This window comes from Cherax quadricarinatus, chromosome 83, assembly GCF_038502225.1.
Source record: "Cherax quadricarinatus isolate ZL_2023a chromosome 83, ASM3850222v1, whole genome shotgun sequence".
NCBI classification, from domain to species: Eukaryota; Metazoa; Arthropoda; class Malacostraca; order Decapoda; family Parastacidae; genus Cherax; species Cherax quadricarinatus.
This window is the reverse complement of record NC_091374.1, coordinates 9,174,618-9,193,878: the sequence shown is the minus strand read 5'-3', so window position 1 is coordinate 9,193,878 and position 19,261 is coordinate 9,174,618. Positions and strand designations below refer to the sequence as shown.

The 19,261-nt window shown below is 37.9% G+C and overlaps 1 protein-coding gene across 5 annotated transcripts in view; it reads right to left on the bottom strand.

Annotated features, from left to right (window-relative positions):
- Positions 1 to 19,261, bottom strand: part of LOC128702102 (serine/arginine-rich splicing factor 3) — a 44,119-nt gene that overhangs the window by 12,664 nt on the left and 12,194 nt on the right. For 2 of the 5 annotated variants that reach the window (XR_008409019.2, XR_011394335.1), the window contains 4 exons: positions 18,023 to 18,217; positions 16,206 to 16,307; positions 7,659 to 8,353; positions 6,829 to 6,900 (listed from right to left, as the gene is read on the bottom strand). Coding sequence is in view for 2 of the 5 variants with exons in the window: in XM_070102804.1 (XP_069958905.1) it covers positions 6,808 to 6,900; positions 16,206 to 16,307; positions 18,023 to 18,217 (390 nt within the window). In the remaining 3 variants the exon portion in view is untranslated. Of the gene's footprint in view, positions 1 to 6,807; positions 6,901 to 7,658; positions 8,354 to 16,205; positions 16,308 to 18,022; positions 18,218 to 19,261 lie in introns of all 5 variants that reach the window. The other 3 variants (XR_011394336.1, XM_070102804.1, XM_070102805.1) reach the window with 3 other exon arrangements.

Genomic DNA, 19,261 nt, shown 5'->3' with positions numbered 1-19,261 from the left:
GATACATTTGTTCCATTACCTTCAGAAAAGGACTTTCTACCATTTTGGTTTAATTAAACAGAGGACAGAGCAATATTAATTTAATGGGTCTGGACAGTGAAAGGGTTAACATTCAATTCCATCAACTATTTATACTTCCATTTATTCTACCCAAGTTCTTTTCAAGGAACTTAGTCATGGTAAATTTACAACCCCTAGGTAGTAGGTTGGTGGACAGCAACTGCCCAGGAAGGTACTACTGTTCTGCCAAGCAAGTGTAAAATGGAAACCTGTAATTGCTTTACATGATGGTAGGATTGCTAGTGTTTTTTTTTGTCTCAAACATGCAAGGTTTCAGGTATGTCTTGCTACTTCTACTTACACTTAGGTCACACTAAACATATACAGGCATATATATACCCACCCCTCTGGGTTTTCTTCTATTTTCTTGCTAGTTCTTGTTTATCTCCATGGGGAAATGGAGCAGAATTCTTCTTCCATAAGCCATGCATGTTATTAAGAGGCAACTACAATGCTGGGAGCAAGGAACTAGTAACCCCTTCTATATACATTACTAAAGTTATGAAGAGAAACTTTTGTTTTTCTTTTTTGGCCACCCTGCCTCGGTGGCATATGGCTGGTTTGTTGAAAGAAGAAATTCACAACCCATGGGTGTGAAGCATGGATTGTGAACATTGCAGCAACAAAGAGGCTGGAGGCAGTGGAGATGTAATGGAGGGGAATGTGTGGCATATATATTATGCAGAGAATTCATAGTGTGAATATTAGGAGATGTGGAGATACTAAAAGTATTATTCAGAGAGCTGAGGAGGGGTTGTTGAGGTGGCTTGGTCATTTAGAGAGAATGGAGCAAAATAGGATGACTTGGAAGGTGCATAAGTCTTTAGTGGAGGGAAGGCAAGGTAGGGCTCGTCTTAGGAAAGGATGGAGGGAGGGAAGGTAAAAGAGGTTGTGTATGCAAGGGGCTTGGACATACAGCCAGCATGTGTGAGCATGTTAGATAGGAGTGAGTGGAGATGAATGGATTTTGGGACTCGATGAGCTGTTGGGAGTGTGAGCAGGGTAATATTTTGTGAAGGGATTCAGTGGAAACCAGTTAGCTGGACTTGAGTCCTGGAGGTGGTAGTACAGTGCCTGCACGCTAATGGAGGGGTTTGGAATATTTGCAGTTTAGAGCGATATCTAAACTGTCGTACGTATATGCACACCTCTTGCAAGACAGTGATAGTGTGAATGATGTTGAAAATTTTTTTTTTTTTTTGGGTCACCCTGCTTCAGTGGGAGACAGCATTAAAAAAAAAAAAAAAAGTTTGTATAAAATTTTGCATCATCAAATACTCGTTTTTTCTTTTTTTTTTAAGACGTCGACCGTTTCCCACCAAGGCAGGGTGGCCTAAAAAGAAAGAAAACCCCCAAAAGAGTGAAAAAACTTTCATCATTCACCACTTTCACCATCACTCATACATAATTACTGTCTTTGCAGAGACGCTCAGATACAACAGTTTAGACGTCCCTCCAAACTGCCAATATCCTAAATTCCTCCTTTAAAGTGCAGGCATTGTACTTCCCACTTCTAGGACTCAAGTCTGGCTAACCGATTTCCCTGAATTTTTGACAAAATATTACCCTGCTCACACTCCAACAGCTCATCAGGTTCCAAAAACCATTCGTCTCCATTCACTCCTATCTAACATGCTCTCACACGCTTGCTGGAAGTCCAGCCCCTTCGCCCACAAAACCTCCTTTACCCCCTCCCTCCCATCTTTTTGGGGACGACCCCTACCCCAACTTCCTTCTCCAACAGATTTATACGTTCTCCAAGTCATTCTTTGTTCCATTCTCTCTAAATGACCAAACCACTTCAACAGCCCCTCTTCAGCCCTCTAATACTTTTAATAACTTCACACATTCTAATTTCCACACTCCAAATTCTCTGCATAATATTTATACCACACACTGCCCTTAGACATGACATCTTCACTGCCTCCAGCCACGTCCTCGCTGCAGTATTTACAACCCATGCTTCACACCCATGTAAGTGTGTTGGTACCACTATACTCAAGTATGTTCCCTTCTTTGCCTCCTTGGATAAAGTTCTTTGTCTCCACAGATACCTCAATGCACCACTCTCCTTTTTTCATCAAGTCTATGGTTTACCTCATCCTTCATAAACCCATGAAAGTTTTTAATACCTCCTCATTAATTTTATGTAACTTACAAACTTTAGCAATTAAAGTTACAGATCATTCTAGTCCCTCAGATACAGGTTGTATTTTCTTTCTTCATCACTCTCCCTCCTCCCTTCCCCTTGCTCTCTCCATTCTTATACATATAGGTTAGGTTATTTTTTATGAAACAAAACAGCATGGCCAAAACCAAATACAATGAGACACACCAAAAAAAAAAAAAATCCTTTAACTGTATAAAATGGAGTCAACGTAGTGTCACTTGCTATTCTAGCACTTCTTGTGACCTTTGGGAACAGTTCTAGAAGTCTCTCATTACTATGAAGCATTTGGTTCTAAGAAAGATTAACACAAATCTGAAAATATGAGTAGGCTTAATATTAACTATCTTTGCTAATATCTGAGTCTTGCAAATTTAATTTATTAAAAAATCTTAAGACTGGAGATTCAACAATTAAATTCATTTGAGGATTTATTAACGACACTTTGTACACCAGCAACCATGCCTGGATGTTGGACCATACTTGGATCTTGTGCTCAAAATGACATCCTCACTACAAATTTTGTGGCATTCCTAAAATGCACCTGGAACACATCATGATGGCATGCCTATTCTAAGTTATAAACAGCCTGAGGCACAAATTAAACAAATTCCTCTAATTATGGGTATCTCTACAAATACCTTAACAGAAAGAACTGAAGATATGAATCAGAGTATGTCAACAAAGTTATAAACATTAAAGATCTATCTGCAAGAATACACAAACTTGAGATCTGAAGAGCATGTACTAAAAATAACAAATACTGCACAAAGTACAACTACAAATCATAATTCAAGCTAACACATGCACATGTTTAAGTATAATAAATAATATACAAATGACCAATGATCACATATTAGAATACTAAAGAATTTTTTCTTAAAACACTGAATGCTTACTGCCAAAGTGGTACAACTCAAAGAAATACATATTCACCATCTATTGGATCCTGGATCCCATTTCAGGATACAATAATCACAATCCAATAATTACTTGTTAAACCACAGCATCACTCTGGCATACTTCTAATTAGGGAGTTTTCCTGAATTCCCTTGTAGATATCATGCTTGCAAACCACATCAAAGCCCCCCAAAATTCACCTCTGTTCACTTCAACTAACAAGTTACTTAAGTGACTATGAATGAAAGAATAAGGTATTTTCTGGTTTAGGTACACTAGGGAGATGAATTAAAGGGACAGCTTCCCCAGGAAATGACTAATTTTCAAACAAAAGTACAAGATGCAAAACTAGGCTTGTACAAAGTCATAGAGGACGAAAATATTGAGTGAACCCATGGTTAAACTGTCAGTCTGGAGGTAAAATCTAGGAACATGTAGGCAGGGCTGAAATATAAAATGAATACAAATCCAAAGAGCAGAGAAGCTAGAAGATGAGTTAAAAATTTCAGTATATCAAGGTGAAGAGGATAGCAGAAAAATTTGAAATACACACTGCACCCAAGGCACAGACAGAACCAAAGCTTCTTTATAGCCACAATAAAGAAAAATGAAAAAGGAACAAGTGGTTACAAAGAAGTAAGGAGAGAAACTAACAGGAAATATTTAAGTTATATAAGCTCAACACTCCATGGGAAAGTGGGAAAGAATTCTTCCTCCATAAGCCATGCAGGTTGTAAGAAGTTTTTCCTGCCACTAAGTGCAAAATGAAAAACTTTTGTTTTTCTTTTTAGGTCACCCTGCCTCAGTGGGATACGGCTGGTGAGTTGGAAAAAAAGAAAATAGCTCAACAAGATTTTATGATAATTTTATAAATGAGCAAAGGTCCATACCACAAATGGAAGAGAGGGTAAATTAAACTATCAAACACTGAAACAAGATAGGATAAATTAAACACAACCATGAAATATTGAAACTGAAGAGAAGACTTGATGAAACTTGACACAGTATAGGCAACAAAATCTGAATACCCCCCAAAAATATTAGAGAGTCAAAATATGCAGAACACTCACACTGATCTTTAATAAATCATTAGAGATGGGCAAAGTACTAGATGACTGGAAGATAGAAAATGCCATACCAATATGAAAGGCCATAGGCAGCACACACAGTCCCTAACAAGAATAACACAAATTAGAAAATGGTAGAAGAGACTTTCTGAACATCTAGACTCTTGAGTATTTATTCCTCACATATCACCAGAATGGATTACTAACCTCCTAGACACATGACTGAATAACAAGAGAAAAGGTTAAAAAAAAATGTAATGTGTGGACTTAATAGACTAAAAATTTTTTTAAATGGTGTTACAGACTATTTACCACATTGGAGAAACAAGCCGTCATGAAAAGAAATGTAATGACAAGGTTATGATAATACTAGAACAATGGTAACAATGGGAAGAAGCAGGTTAAAGAATAACCATTACCCCAACCCTGACTTAGAGGCACACAATGTAAATACAGCAGTAGCAATGAAGGCTAAGCTTGCAAATTTAACCCTTTGACTGTCGCAACCCCTAATCCTGAGGTGTCTCCTGGTGTCGCAAAATTTCAAAAAAAAAAAAAATTATTTCTTATGAAATGATAGAGAATCTTTTCCCGATTGTAATGACACCAAAAAACGAAATTTGATGGAAAACTGATGGAATTACGCTCTCGCGAGGTTAGCGACCTCGGCGATATTTACGGATTGGCGATTTCATCCACATTGAGCCCTATTTTTGGCTAATTCCATTGTTCCAATCGACCAAACTCATAGCTATTTCATTAGAACTTCATTTTTTCTATCGATTGAGTACAAGAAACTGCCCATTTACCGATTTCAACTATCCAATAACGTGGTCAGAAATTTGCAATTTGGCCAATTTCACGAAAATTAAAAAAATATGACAATTTCAAAATAGGGTCCAGAATGAACAATGCAGACATTCCTGGCTCTAAAATAACATTTTCTTTGTTCATCAGTCATGTCTCCAGGCCCCTCTGATATTACTCTTGCTTTCTATTTTGAATTTTTATTCAAACAAAAAATAGAAGACTTACTATTATGCAGACTACTGCAATACTGTAATAATTGTATAAATAACATCAACCCATTCATGACTGCATATTAGAATGGCAAGTTGGACATTTATTGGACAATGACATCATTTGTTTACTTTTGAACATTGGCAAAAATCAAACATTTCCCCTATTTTGAGCTCCATTTCCAGTTTCTTTTTATAGTAAAATCAATCAAAATCGCCTCTATTTCTATAATATGTTTTCCATTCTATCAAATGAGACCAAGAAAATGAGAATACAACCATAAATACTATACGAAAATAGACCACAAAGTCGGCATTTTAATTAAAAAAAATGGTCGGAGTTTTTTTTTTCTCATTATGCACTGCGTGCTCCAGGATTTTTTTATATGGTGCACACTGACCACACAGACCCATTCTCTCACATGTGGGCCTACCAGCTTTCTCCTGCTTGATTTGAAGCTGCTAGAATTTATGAGTATATATACGTCAAACACGGTACCTCGTAAGACGTATATATACGGCCGCGACAGTCAAAGGGTTAAGAGAGTCTTTCAGGAACCTAGATGAAGGCTAGTTTCAATACTTCACACTTCACACATACGACCCACTTTTGCGCATGAAATGCTGGTGTAAAGCCCACATCTTAAAAAAAAAAAAAAAAAAAAAAAAAAAAAAAACTCTGAGAATACAAAGAGCATCAAGACTGGTACCTGAAGAAAGAAGAATGTGAGAATCTGGCATTATCTTGCCCAAGAAGCAAAGAAAATGAGGGAGCATGATCACAGCAAAATACTATAAGCATAGATAGGATACACAAGGATAAGCTCTTGGTAAAAGAGCCAAGCCTTGTCTACCATGGCAAATAAGCTACAGGAATATCAGAAAGCATTACTATTTTGGCTACAACTCTTACCAGTTATAAAAAATAAGTTATCATTGAGTTACAAATGAGTTACAATGAATGGATGCATCAGCCAGCACACAAAATATCTTTAGCTAGCTTTTATAAACTATATATATTAGATTTTAAGATACTCTGCACCCAAAAGATCCTTGATGCTAGTGAAGGGCTCTTGATTCAAAGAACTGAAACCATCCTTCACTTTCTTGGATCAAACGTGAATGCTTCCCACTTCCCTACAGTTTAGTGCTTCTCGTTAAATAATAATTATAATAAAATAAACACGCCCAGAAAATAAATCTGAGTATTTTTTTGTCTGGTCACATTTGCTTGAATAGCTGTTCGAACAAAATTATCTATCAGTTATATTTTGTTTTCTAATTTAATTAATAAATTTTAATTAATGCTGCTTAAACCAAAAGCAAGGATTTTATGGGTTGGCTTAGTTTATCAAAATAACTGTAAAAGTTCTACAGTTCTTAAATAAGACATTATGCATAAAACTAAGACTTATTAGGCAAGTACTGTTCTCAATTTCTATAAAAAAAAAAAAAAAAAAAAAATCGAACTTTAAGCAAGATGGCAAACCAAAGATTTTTACCGAAACAGACATTTACCACATATGTGAGAAGCAGTGAAACAAATGAGAAGCACTACAACACAAGATTGCTAATATGGTTACATGACACAGACCTTGGGGATCGTGAAACAGACCTGGGGGAGCGAGATCGGGAGCGTCTTGGTGATCTGGAACGAGAACGACCAAACCTCCTAGGTGAACGGGACCTGCAATGAGGACTGAATTAATATTCAAATTCTTGGATGTAAGATACTTGTTATTGTTCTTGGAAGTAACCACCTCCTTGAAAAAGGAACACTGGATTAATCAGAGCACTTTCCATTCCCTTTTATTCAAATATTTCTAATCGCTACCCTACATGAACCCATGAGATGAATAATTTTTGTTAATATAATTCAGATTCCTTGAGTACATGATTGTGACCAGAAACTAGACCTGCCTCTGCTTGCGGTTATTAAACCATACAGTTTGCCAACTGTACTGCCCTTATATGGTATGTGGGGTTCAGTCAGCCAAGGTAAGAAGGAATCCATTACCACCATATTTGAGGAGGACATGCTGGCTACATTAATATACTCTTGAATGAGTTAATATTTTTTTACCAACAACTGATTAATTTGAGAAAAACATGTTAAGAGATATAATTACAAGCTCTAAGTAATTTATGATGATCAAAAGTTCTACAATGGAAAATGCTCCTAAATGATGCAATGAAGAACTGTAAAGAAAATGATGCCTCAAGCTGTCCAGCCCATACCCACAAACCACCTGGGTGACACTCGTGAGTACCCTGCTAGAGATTCAAATGTTCCAGTAAGCATAAAACAAATGAACCATCTACAGGTAAACAATCACTCCTCAAGGTATCATCATCCTTAATGATAGGATGTATACCTACGTTTGACTGACAATCACAAACAAGTTTGTGAATAGTGATCAAATGGTCAAATACTGAGTAGTGTACCGTCACAGCAGGGTAGTCGTTATGATGAGACGAGACGCGATGAATGTAAGAAAGTGGAGCGAGCGTTGGAGGGTCAGAGACCCAAGATGGTGGGTGGGGGGGCAGGCCTGACGGTGCGCAGGCAGCGGGCGGGCGTTGGGCGGGCAGTGGGCGGAGGGTAGACGTAGACGGGCGGGGAGAAGAGGACACGTGAAGCGCATAAGGGCTGCCCGGGTGCCGCGAGGTGCCGCGCAGTAGGAGGGCCATCAGGCAACGTGCCGCTCACCACCACCGCCGCCATGCCTTGGCTGATCAGGGGCCAACACCTCATCCAACACTGGTACACTCCACTACCCAGTGACAGTGAAGCATGACCTTTACAGAGAACATGCTTCACTACCAAAGGAAGTCTCATGATTTATATATGTTCTTGAGTTGTTTCACCAGTGTAAGATTAGGTGACGAGTTGGAGCCCCCAGAGAGAGCTCCAACCTCCCCTACAACCCAATACTGGAAGCCCACTGTACAAGCAGGCTGATGCTGATGCTAGCAGTGGTGGTGGTGGTGGTGGTGGTGGTGGAAGTACTTGTGGTGGTGGTGGTGGTGGTGGTGGTTGTGGTGGAGTTGGTGGTGGTGGTGGTGGTGGTGTGGTAGCAACAGTAGGAGGAGTAGATGGTGGTGGTGGTGGTACAAGAAGTAATTTGGGCGAGATAGTCCTGTAAATGGGCCACACACCACAATTAACAAAAAATTGAAATATAGAGTATTTAATGCTCAAAATGTGATGAGCTGAAATTCTGTTGATAATTAAGGCAAACAGCATTATAACCCATTAATGTGTTTGAGCTTTAAATTTAAAATAATAAGAAAATTAATAAAAACTTATATGGCTAGTGTTTGGTACTCTCCCCAAAGAAAAACTGTCAGTGAGAGAATGAACATTAGTTTTGCAATATTAAGAACCTCATGAAAAAATTGTAAGTTCAACAGTGTATATAATAAATCTGAACTAAAAGTCAAAAGGAATTAAGAGAAATGAGAATCTTGTCTCAGCAAGATCATCTAGCATCTACCCACCTTAGTCTTAGCAACCTACCTCAACACCTGCACTCACATCAGCAAAGGCAACCTTTAGCTTTATAATGTCCCTGAATGGGAAGCTTGTAGAAAATAATTAAATTGCTACATTTTAAGTCCAACATTACCTTACATCAAAAATGAGATAATCAGAAGTTAGCAATTTTATTCAAGATTTACTGAAAAAAAAGGGGGGGAGGGAGAGAAAAAGCATGATCATAAGAACCATCAAAAATGGTGTGTGCAAGCCCAAACACTGTCGAGGAAGCACTGCATCGAAAGTCTTAGTTAACAAAAAAAAAAAATAAAAAAAAAAATAAAAAAAAAAATATATATATATACACATGTACCGTATGTATAAACACGTACAAATCCTCAAATCAGCCTTTTATTCAAAATGAAAATTATATAAAACTATATAAAATGAAATATGGATTTCTATTTTTGTTGCTTGTTTGTTTTGGTGGCATTCTGGATAAGTTTATTTATGCTGACTCTTCAGGCCTTATGTATGCCTTGGTTCACTTTTTTTTTTTCTTGGATCATCCATGTCAGAGACTTGATGATGGTCCTAAGGGGTTCCTCTTTCCACTCATCCAAAGTGTGTCATTTAGAGAAAGAGGAACACCTAAATGTGTCATTTAGATATGATATAGGTGAGCAATGTACTGTACAAGGTAGGCACAAACCCTGTAAGTTTTTCATTTGAACACCAACCTTAAACCACAGTGTTTTGTCTACAGGGCAGATTTCAGTCTACAACTCAAAGAACTGGATGGTATGTACATACCAACAAAGAATCATTGCACTCAGATGCAGTGGATACCTTTGTTAGTGACATTTACCCACACAGTGGGTTTTATCAAATTATCAGAGGATACAAGAGCATCATATACACAGGTACAAAGGAAGATGAGGTGCATTGAGCATCCTGGGGAGGGGGGGGCAATGCAAAGTGTACAATGGATCATTATAATGATTCCTGAATATGTGGATAACTTGCAAGTATGATTTAAGCTAAAGGCTTAGCTAACATGAAGTTACCCTGGTCCTGTGTAATAGTATTTGAAATGCTGATCTTTCATTCTTTGATAACTGGCTTAGTATCTTTCCAGTTCATGGGGAGATTATCAGTGCCTCAATGAATAAAACATGCTTTGTATTGTGTTCTGTGTGATGAATGGTTTTGAAAACCGACAAGTTGAAGAATTGAGACACTTATGCAACACATGGGAATCTTTACTGAAGAAACGTTTCGCCACACAGTAGCTTCATCGGTCCAGTACAAAGTAGAAATGGGTAAGGAGAGGAGGAGATTGAGGTAACCAGTCCCTCAACCTGGAATCGATGTGTTCAGTCCATCAAGAGTGATGGACTGCACAAGTGTCTCAATTCTTCGTTGTGTTCTGTATATATACAAGTATTCTTTGACCTATGTGATGACAGCCAATGAAGTTTCATTACATAATGTTTGTCAAATCTACCGTATGAAATAATGCAGTCTGGTTTTATCTACATCAGGGATTCTTTACTGGGGGCAAGGGGGGAGTATGGGAACCAATAATGGAGATATGGGACTTGATCTTTAACAAAAAAAAAATTGTTGCTAGATTGGAATAAACTATCACCTGTTCTGTTCCTAGCTATCCACATGTAAAGTTAAACCAAGCTACTGACATCTTTTCTGAAGTCACACTGGTACCTAATAGGACTGGTAGTGATTGTTTTGACAGTCTGGCACTGGGGGTATGGAGACACATTGGGCAATCCATTGATGGGAAAGGGGGCATCTGTAATTGTAAAAAATCTAAGTGCCCACTGATGACAGTAGAAACAATGACTTATGATGACTATGCCTCTCAACAGAATGTTGGCAAGGTTGGTGGGAATACTGCAGGTGGGGGAATAATAATGTACCTGTAAATATATTTCTCTGCTTTAGCTTTCTCATATTTGCAAGTTAAAAACCCTCTTTCACTGTTGCAACCTCTGAAATTAAGTCCTGCCAATTTAAAAATAATAATTTCTTCTGAAACAGTAGTCTTTCTAAAGGTAATTACAAAAAATGCAAAATCTGATGGAAAAGGTTATGAAATTATGCAATCACAAATTTGAAAGTTGGGAGAACTTTATGCAACTGATTTTGCTCAGTTTGAGGCATATTTTAGGCCAATTCCGTGGCTCAAAATGACCCAATTCTTGGTTATTTTCCTAGTATACCTTCTGTTCTATCAAAGAGTAAAAAAAATTGCCCATTCAACTGTCAGAACTACCCTATAAATTTAGTGCACAGAATTCAATAACTTTTCCAATCTTGCACAAAATTTAACTAATTCCAATTTAAAAAGCAAGAGTCCAAAATGAACACTGTTGGCATTCCAGCAACTAAAGTAACTATTCCTCTGTTCACTAATCACAACCCCAGGCCTTTCCTATATAACACTTGCCAGCCACTCTGAATCCATTAAAAAAAAATGAGCAATCATGGTTTAGGGCATCCAAGCAATTGATGAAAACCTAGTAAAAACACCAATAAAATAGACAGGGAAGAGAGGTTTTGATGGCCCTGCCCTTCCTTAGGAAATTCACCAAAAATCAAATATTTCTACTACTTCGAGGCCTATATCTGGCCACTTTGTCTGAAAAGGATCAAAATCATAATAGTCTCCATTTCACCATGTCTTCTACTATATCAAACACTAAGAAATAGCAATAAGATCGGAAAATCCACTCTAGAAAATTCCTCAGTCACTATTTTAACCCAGACATGGGATCAGAGGTTCACTGATCCTATAAAGCTCTGCATAGTGCAGGATTTTCTTTACATTGAACACACCCAACACACACATCCATTCTCTCATGTCTAGGCCATTACTTACCGATCACATGTATATTTGAGGGCACTATAATAAAAATTTAAATCTAGGTAAGCAACACTTGTCTTAGTGCTGTAGATCTACAATACAGTGAAAGGGTTAAGGCATCCAGGAGCAAATACATAAGTGTGGTACACACACCCAAGTCGTCAAAATTGAGAATAAAATCTCATCTAATTTTTTTAGACTTGACAGTTGAGGTGATCTGGCAATCAGTTTCACAGAGTAGAAGGTTTTGAAACAGGAGACAAGATGACCTTGAGTGTGTGCATTTGTACAAGTGTTAGTCACAGGTGTTGCCATGTTCTGGATATATCACCTGTTGAGGTGCTTTGGAATAGTAAATTTAACTCATCCACACCACACCCTCCTGCCATACCTTCTCTTAAACAATTACCCTCACAATTACACCCCCACACCATATACCCAGGCAAACCCTCACATGTAGAGTATTGTGTTAGATATGATACGAGGGAAAGTGGCAATGAAATAGATAGTGAAAATAAATGGGAGGCAGTCTACCTGCTGCCCTTACACATCACCCTACTCCTCCCACACCACATTCAACTATTGTAATGAGGGAGTATAGAGCAAGCATATGCAATAAGTACAATACTACATGTGATGTTAGCATGGGCGATGCAGCGAGATTTATGTTATGCCATTGATGGACACTTTTCTTACAGGTCATTTAATTAAATATAATACGAAATAAAAGATTATGTATAAATTGATAATTTGCTATAAAATTCAAACTTAAATATTGGGGAGCAACATTTTAGTAATATATCCACTGTGATTAACAAGTGTCATTTGTAGTCGGCTAACAATTGGCCCAGCATTTCCCCTTCCATTTTTTCTTTTCATAGGCAGGGTATGCCATATATTTTATATCTGGTGTAGCACAATAATTCATGGAAATCACTCCATTTTAACACTTAAATCTTAAGACATGGGGGATTTGTATGTCATAAAAAAATCAATTATACTTAAATCAAGTATCACTCAAGACTCACGAAATCATAATGACACTATTGCAAACAAACCATACCACGGGCGGGGATAGAACCCGCGATAAGTCTCTCTGATCATGGGTTCTATCCCCACCTGTGGTATGGTTTATCACTCAACAAGCCTGTGTAAATTTTACATGCTGTTCAGTGATATTAACCCTTTCACTGTCCAGACCCCCAATCTGAAACTTGTCCACACTGTCCAAGAATTTTCAAAAAAAAAATTATTTTTTTCTTATGAAATGGTAGAGAATCTTTTTCTAAAGTAATAAACAAAAAGTATGAAAACTACACACTTATTTAACTTATTCAACAAGCTGTACAATATTTTGGGACAGCAGCAGCAGTACTGGTATTTGGTTACATGCCCTCACTAAATATATTCTACCTCCCTCTTTCACTCCAAGTTTTGTTTTAGATACAATAATCATGAAGTATAAATTTTTTTAACAGATATGCTAGAAAATCATAGGTAGTAGGCTGGTAAACAGCAGCCGCCCAGGGAGGTCCTGCCAAGTGAGTGTAAAACGAAAGCTTGTAATTGTTTTACATGATGGTAGGATTGCTGGTGTCCTGTTTTGTCTCAAACGTGCAAGATTTCAGGTACGTCTTGCTACTTCTACTTACACTTAGGTCACACTACACATACATGTACAAGCATATATATACACACACCCCTCTGGGTTTTCTTCTATTTTCTTTCTAGTTCTTGTTCTTGTTTATTTCCTCTTATCTCCATGGGGAAGTGAAACAGAATTCTTCCTCTAAGCCATGCGTGTTGTAAGAGGCGACTAAAATGCCAGGAGCAAGGGGCTAGTAACCCCTTCTCCTGCATAAATTACTAAATTTAAAAAGAAACTTTCTTTTTTCTTTTTGGGCCACCCTGCCTCAGTGGGATATGGCCGGTTTGTTGGGAAAAAAAAAATGCTAGAAAATATTAATCTAAAGTTGTATCACCAAACTTTCAAGTAAAACCAAATTAAAATGAAGACAAACAATACACAATGATACAAGAAGAAAGTATCAAGTATACACAAAGTGAGCTCAAAGCGCCTCGAATATTTCATGTTAGTGTTTGAATCCTAGAATTAAAACAGCACGGTGACTGACAGGCTGGACTGTGGGGAAGGGGTCAACTATAAAGACATACAAATCCTACATCCAAGACTGCAGTCATTACCAGGCAAACCCCATCCCACATTTGTATTACAGGAAACTTGATAGGGAACCTGATTATACAGCCTCTTCTCACTTAACGACAGAGATCCATTCCTAAGACCACATCAGTAAACGAATTTGTCGCTAAGTGAGGAGCATATTATAATGGTAGTGGATTTGCGTCAGTCATCTTTGATACTGTTTTAATATCACCTTTGCACCATTTATAACAACATTTCTGGTATATTTTTAAATGTTTATACAGCAGTATACTGTATATTGTAATAAACAGAATAGAGGAAATCAGCTCTTAACATACATTATTTAGGTATGCATACCGGTCACAGAGCCTGTTGTAAGTCCGAGTTGTCAGTAAACGAGTACGTTGCTAAGTGGGGAGAGGCTGTATTTAGTAATGTACACCAAAATCAGGAAATCCTGAAAATTATCCATGTTTTCATTCCAAAGAAGCTGGATTTGAGGATTTGTACGTAGAGTATATGCATTATGTATGCACGATGTGTAATAAAGTCCATTAAACAAACCAAACTACCTTAAAAATTGTGTATTGCACCTCAAAATTTGATTTTTCATCACTATTTTGTTACGTCGAAAACCACGTCAATAAATACTGTAGTATAAAAAAAATTTTTTTTTTACTAAAAACTAACTTGCAAACTTACACAATCTTTTCTAACATAAACAGTAACTGGATCTTACCCAACCTAAGGACAGCCTTAATTTAACAAAGCATAATAATTTCCTTTTCAGTGTGATTTTCCCCAAGTTATAGCAAAAATAAATTAATACAGCATGCTGAGCTTGTTTGATTAAACAATACAAGATGAACAAAGTCACCAAATTTGATTCAAAGAGCAGACATACATGGGTGTACATTTTTTAACACACCAGTCATGTCCAGAGGTAGGGTTATCCCAAAAAAGAAGAAACACTTTCAACATCATTCACCTCATCACCATCTTGCAAGAGGTGCACTACAGCTCTGCAATATCCTCACCTCTACTGCAGAGAGAAGGCACTGTACTTCCCACTTCCAGGACAAGTCCAGCTAACTGGTTTCCCTGAATCCCTTCGTGTTACTTCGCTCACACTCCAATGACATGTCAAGTCATAAAAAACCATTTGCCTCCATTCATCCCTATCTAATACTGTCACACGCACCTGTGTGAATGTCCAAGCCCCTCACATACAAAACCACTTTACCCCCTTCCTCCAACCTTTCCTAGGATGACCCCTACCCCACCTTCCCTCCATTATGTGTATGTATATGTGCATATATAGTACAAACATACAGAAAAAATAAACAAGACACACATGCAACATCTGGGTATCTTTATTGCAGACGTTTTGCCATTTGGTGGCTTTATCAATACAGATTCTAGTACATAATTTGAAGACAGTAGAACTATATACAAAATATGAGGTAATCAGTCCCTCAGCCTTGGAGTTGGTGTGAAGAGCACCGTAGTCGTGAAGATTCTGGACTACAGAATCTACACACAATCTGACACACACATACGCACACAAACACACACACACATCAAGAAACTGAAAGTGCAAAGGTTTGCAACAAGGCTGGTTCCAGAGCTAAGGGAAATGTCCTACGAAGAAAGGTTATGGGAAATCGGTCTGATGACACTGGAGGACAGGAGGGTCAGGGGTGACATGATAACAACATACAAAACACTGCATGGAATAGATAAGGTGGACAGAGACAGGATGTTCCAGAGATGAAACAGAAACAAGGGATCACAATTGGTAGTTGAAGACTCAGATGAGCCAAAGGGATGTTGGGAAGTATTTTTTCAGCCACAGAGTTGTTAGGAAGTGGAATACTCTGGCAAGTGATGTAGTGGAGGCAGGAACCATACATAGTTTTAAGACGAGGTATGATAAAGTTCATGGAGCAGGGAGAGGGAGGACCTAGTAGCGGTCAGTGAAGAGGCGGGGCCAGGACTGGAGCCGAGTCTCGACCCCTGCAACCACAATTAGGCTAGTACAATTAGGTGAATTAGGCGAGTACACATACACAAACACTAATTTTTACAATACAAAAAAAAAGACTGACAAATTTGTGCCTAGAACATAACCCTAGTTTACAATGCTCCAATTTTTAGGACAACCCACACTCTGAGTATGTTTACTGTACTGTACTTTATTTTTGCCAAACAAGTCATGTATTAATTCATTCTAACTTTACAAAAATCACTCTGAGCATACAAAAATATATTACTTCAACGATGTTAAATATTACCAAGATTACTTTAGGCTGGCTTTTGAATTTTCTGATAAAGATGAAGCCACTCTTCAAAACAGCCATATCAAAGATGTTTTGTCTTAAGCTCCCTACTATACCTGCCAAACCCATTGTACCCAATGTTGAAATCAACACGCTCAGGAACAAAAACTGGAAAAGTTCATACCTTGATCGCCTACTTCCACCTCGTCTTGGGGAAGAACGGTATCGTTCACGGCGTGATCGGCCAGTGGACATCTCCACTCTTACACGCACACCACATAAACGACTAGGAAAAAAAAAAACCACGCAAATTTTAATAAGAAGGAAAATATCACAACCTATTTCTTAAGAATCCAAACTGCTCAAAAAACAAGTACAGTAATACAACTACGGTAACTATTTATAATCACAGATGGACCCACGTGAAACATTTAGTACAAGAGTCAAAGCTAATCTGTCAACAATATAATGGCTTAACCAAGGAAGCATGGGTCCCTCTGAAATAGGTAATAAAAACCCCCCTTTCCCCATACAGTGGACCCCCGGTTAACGATTTTAATCCGTGCAAGAGGGGTAATTGTTATGCGAAATAATCGCTATGTGAATGAATTTTCCCCATAAGAAATAATGGAAATCAAATTAATCCGTGCAAGACACCCAAAAGTATGAAAAAAAAAATTTTACCACATGAAATATACATTTTCCCACACACAAAGAGAAGGATACATGCACAATAGTAGAGTAGTACATGCACAGTATATATTGTGCATGTACTAGTCTACTAAATGAAGAATAAATGACACTTACCTTTATTGAAGATGCAGCAATGACTGATGAGACACTGTGTCCTGGGAGTGCCTTTTCCTCCTGAGTACTGTAGGTCCTGTTTGGCATTTTCTTCCAGAACAGGCCTTATCACACTGTGTATGCCACTACGATTCTTAAATCTCTCAAACCAACCTTTGCTGGCTTTAAATTCACCAATATGAGCACTAGTTCCAGGCATTTTTCCCTGTTCACCTGGGTGTTAGTCGACTTGTGTGGGTTGCATCCTGGGAGACAAGATTAAGGACCCCAATGGAAATAAGTTAGACAGTCTTCGATGACACTGACTTTTTTGGGTTATCCTGGGTGGCAAATCCTCTGGGGTTAATTGTTTCTTGGTATTCTCAATAAGCCACACCAACAACGGTGCTACAGCAGCAGCAGCAGCAGCAGCTGACAGTGCAGCAGCAGCAGCAGCTGACAGTGCAGCAGCAGCTGTACCACCAATAGTAGCGATGGTTGATTGGGGTTTATTATACAACCTGGCCAGCTCGGAGACATGCACTCCACTTTCATACTTATCAATGATCTTTTTCTTCATCACTATTGTAATTCTCACCCTTATTGCTGTAGGGTTGGCACTAGAAGCTTTCTTGGGGCCCATGGTCACTTATTTTCCAGAAAAAGCACCGAAAACACTGTAATAATACGAAATATTCCGATTGTATACTTGGATGTTACCGTGGAGGCTGGCTGGTAAACAATGCCACCGGCGGAACATGTGAGCGTGGCTCAGGCCGCACATTGGACGCGTCTCGGACGAAAATCGGTAAGCGGGTTTTTAAGCGGTATGTGAGGCAAAATTTTTGCAATTAAAGTAAGCGGTATGCGAAATAATCGCTATGTGATGCCATCGTTATGCGGGGGTCCACTGTATTTGGCTTTAGAAAAAAGGCAACATTTATGTCAAACCTGTTTAATGATCAAAATTTCACTGCATTTATATACATGAATTTAAATTTATTACAAAAATTAAAGTCATGAGGTACATACACGTGTATGTACACTCGCATGCATGAAAGTTCTACTGCCATTTCTATCTTAATTCCACCATGTAGAAGAACAAAACCTACACCAAATTTAAAAGTTAAGCAAAGTACCATATAATATTTTAGTGTGGTAAGCAAAAGTACTCCATTACAATATTTGAAATAAGTTCACACACACACAACTTACGTTCCATCCAGGGCTCGAACTGCATCTTCAGCATCCCGTGGATCCTCAAATTCAACAAATGCAAAGCCAGGAGGATTACGTGCAACCCACACATTCACTAATGGACCATACTTGGTGAATGCTGACTCCAGCTCATGCTTTGCAGCATTGTTGCCAAGGTTGCCCACATAGACCTTGCAATCCATTCGCATTCTTCTGCAAATGCAAGTCAAATATAAAACATATAGACAACTAATAATAGAACACACTACCCATACATACAGAATTTAACAATAAAGATAGGTTACCAAATCATCCCCTTTCAGAATTTTATTGATGACTAGGGCTACAAAATAATGTTTCCTGGACTCTATTGCATGGTACATCTGGTTCCAATTTTTACCCCTTACCTTCATCATGGCTAACACAGCAAACTAATATTCTTATCATTAGTACCTAATAGTTTTTGCAGCATTATTATGATTATACAGGAGTACTGTTATAGAGCACATATGATACTTTTCATTCAGGAGTCATATGCTATGTCTAAAGACTAACTTTACATAACATTTATTAATACCCTGCTCCCTTTAGAAACATTACCTTCTTTAAAGGTTAAGTCACATGTATTTTTTTATATTTTAAATCTTTAAATCTCAGTAAAATGAAGTACTAGATATTCAAAATACAGGCAAGGAAACAATTAGTGTTTTAATTTAACAAGAGATAGTTAAATTAATACAGTACGTATTACACTAACCACCATTAATAATATACATCCATTACATATATGGTATGAAGCTTTTAGGGGAGTGCCAAAATATCAGTAGGTATCAAAGCTAATTCTGATGGTACACCATTGCCCTAAGACTGAGTATCACTACTGCCAAATTTTATATATAAAATACAATAGTTTAGCTCAGAGATCACACTTTTTTTTTTTTTTAACCCTTTCAGGGTTTTTGACGTACTAGTACAGCTTACGCACCAGGGTTATTGATGTACTAGTACGCCTAAATTCTAGCGCCTTCAAATCTAGCGAGAGAAAGCTGGTAGGCCTACATATGAAAGAATGGGTCTATGTGGTCAGTGTGCACAGTATAAAAAAATCGTTCAGCACACAGTGCGTAATGAGAAAAAAAAACTGACCGTGTTTTTGGATTAAAACAGCGACTTTGCACTGTATTTTTGTATGGTATTTATTGTTGTATTCTAGTTTTCCTGGTCTCATTTTATAGAATGGAAGACACATTACAGAAA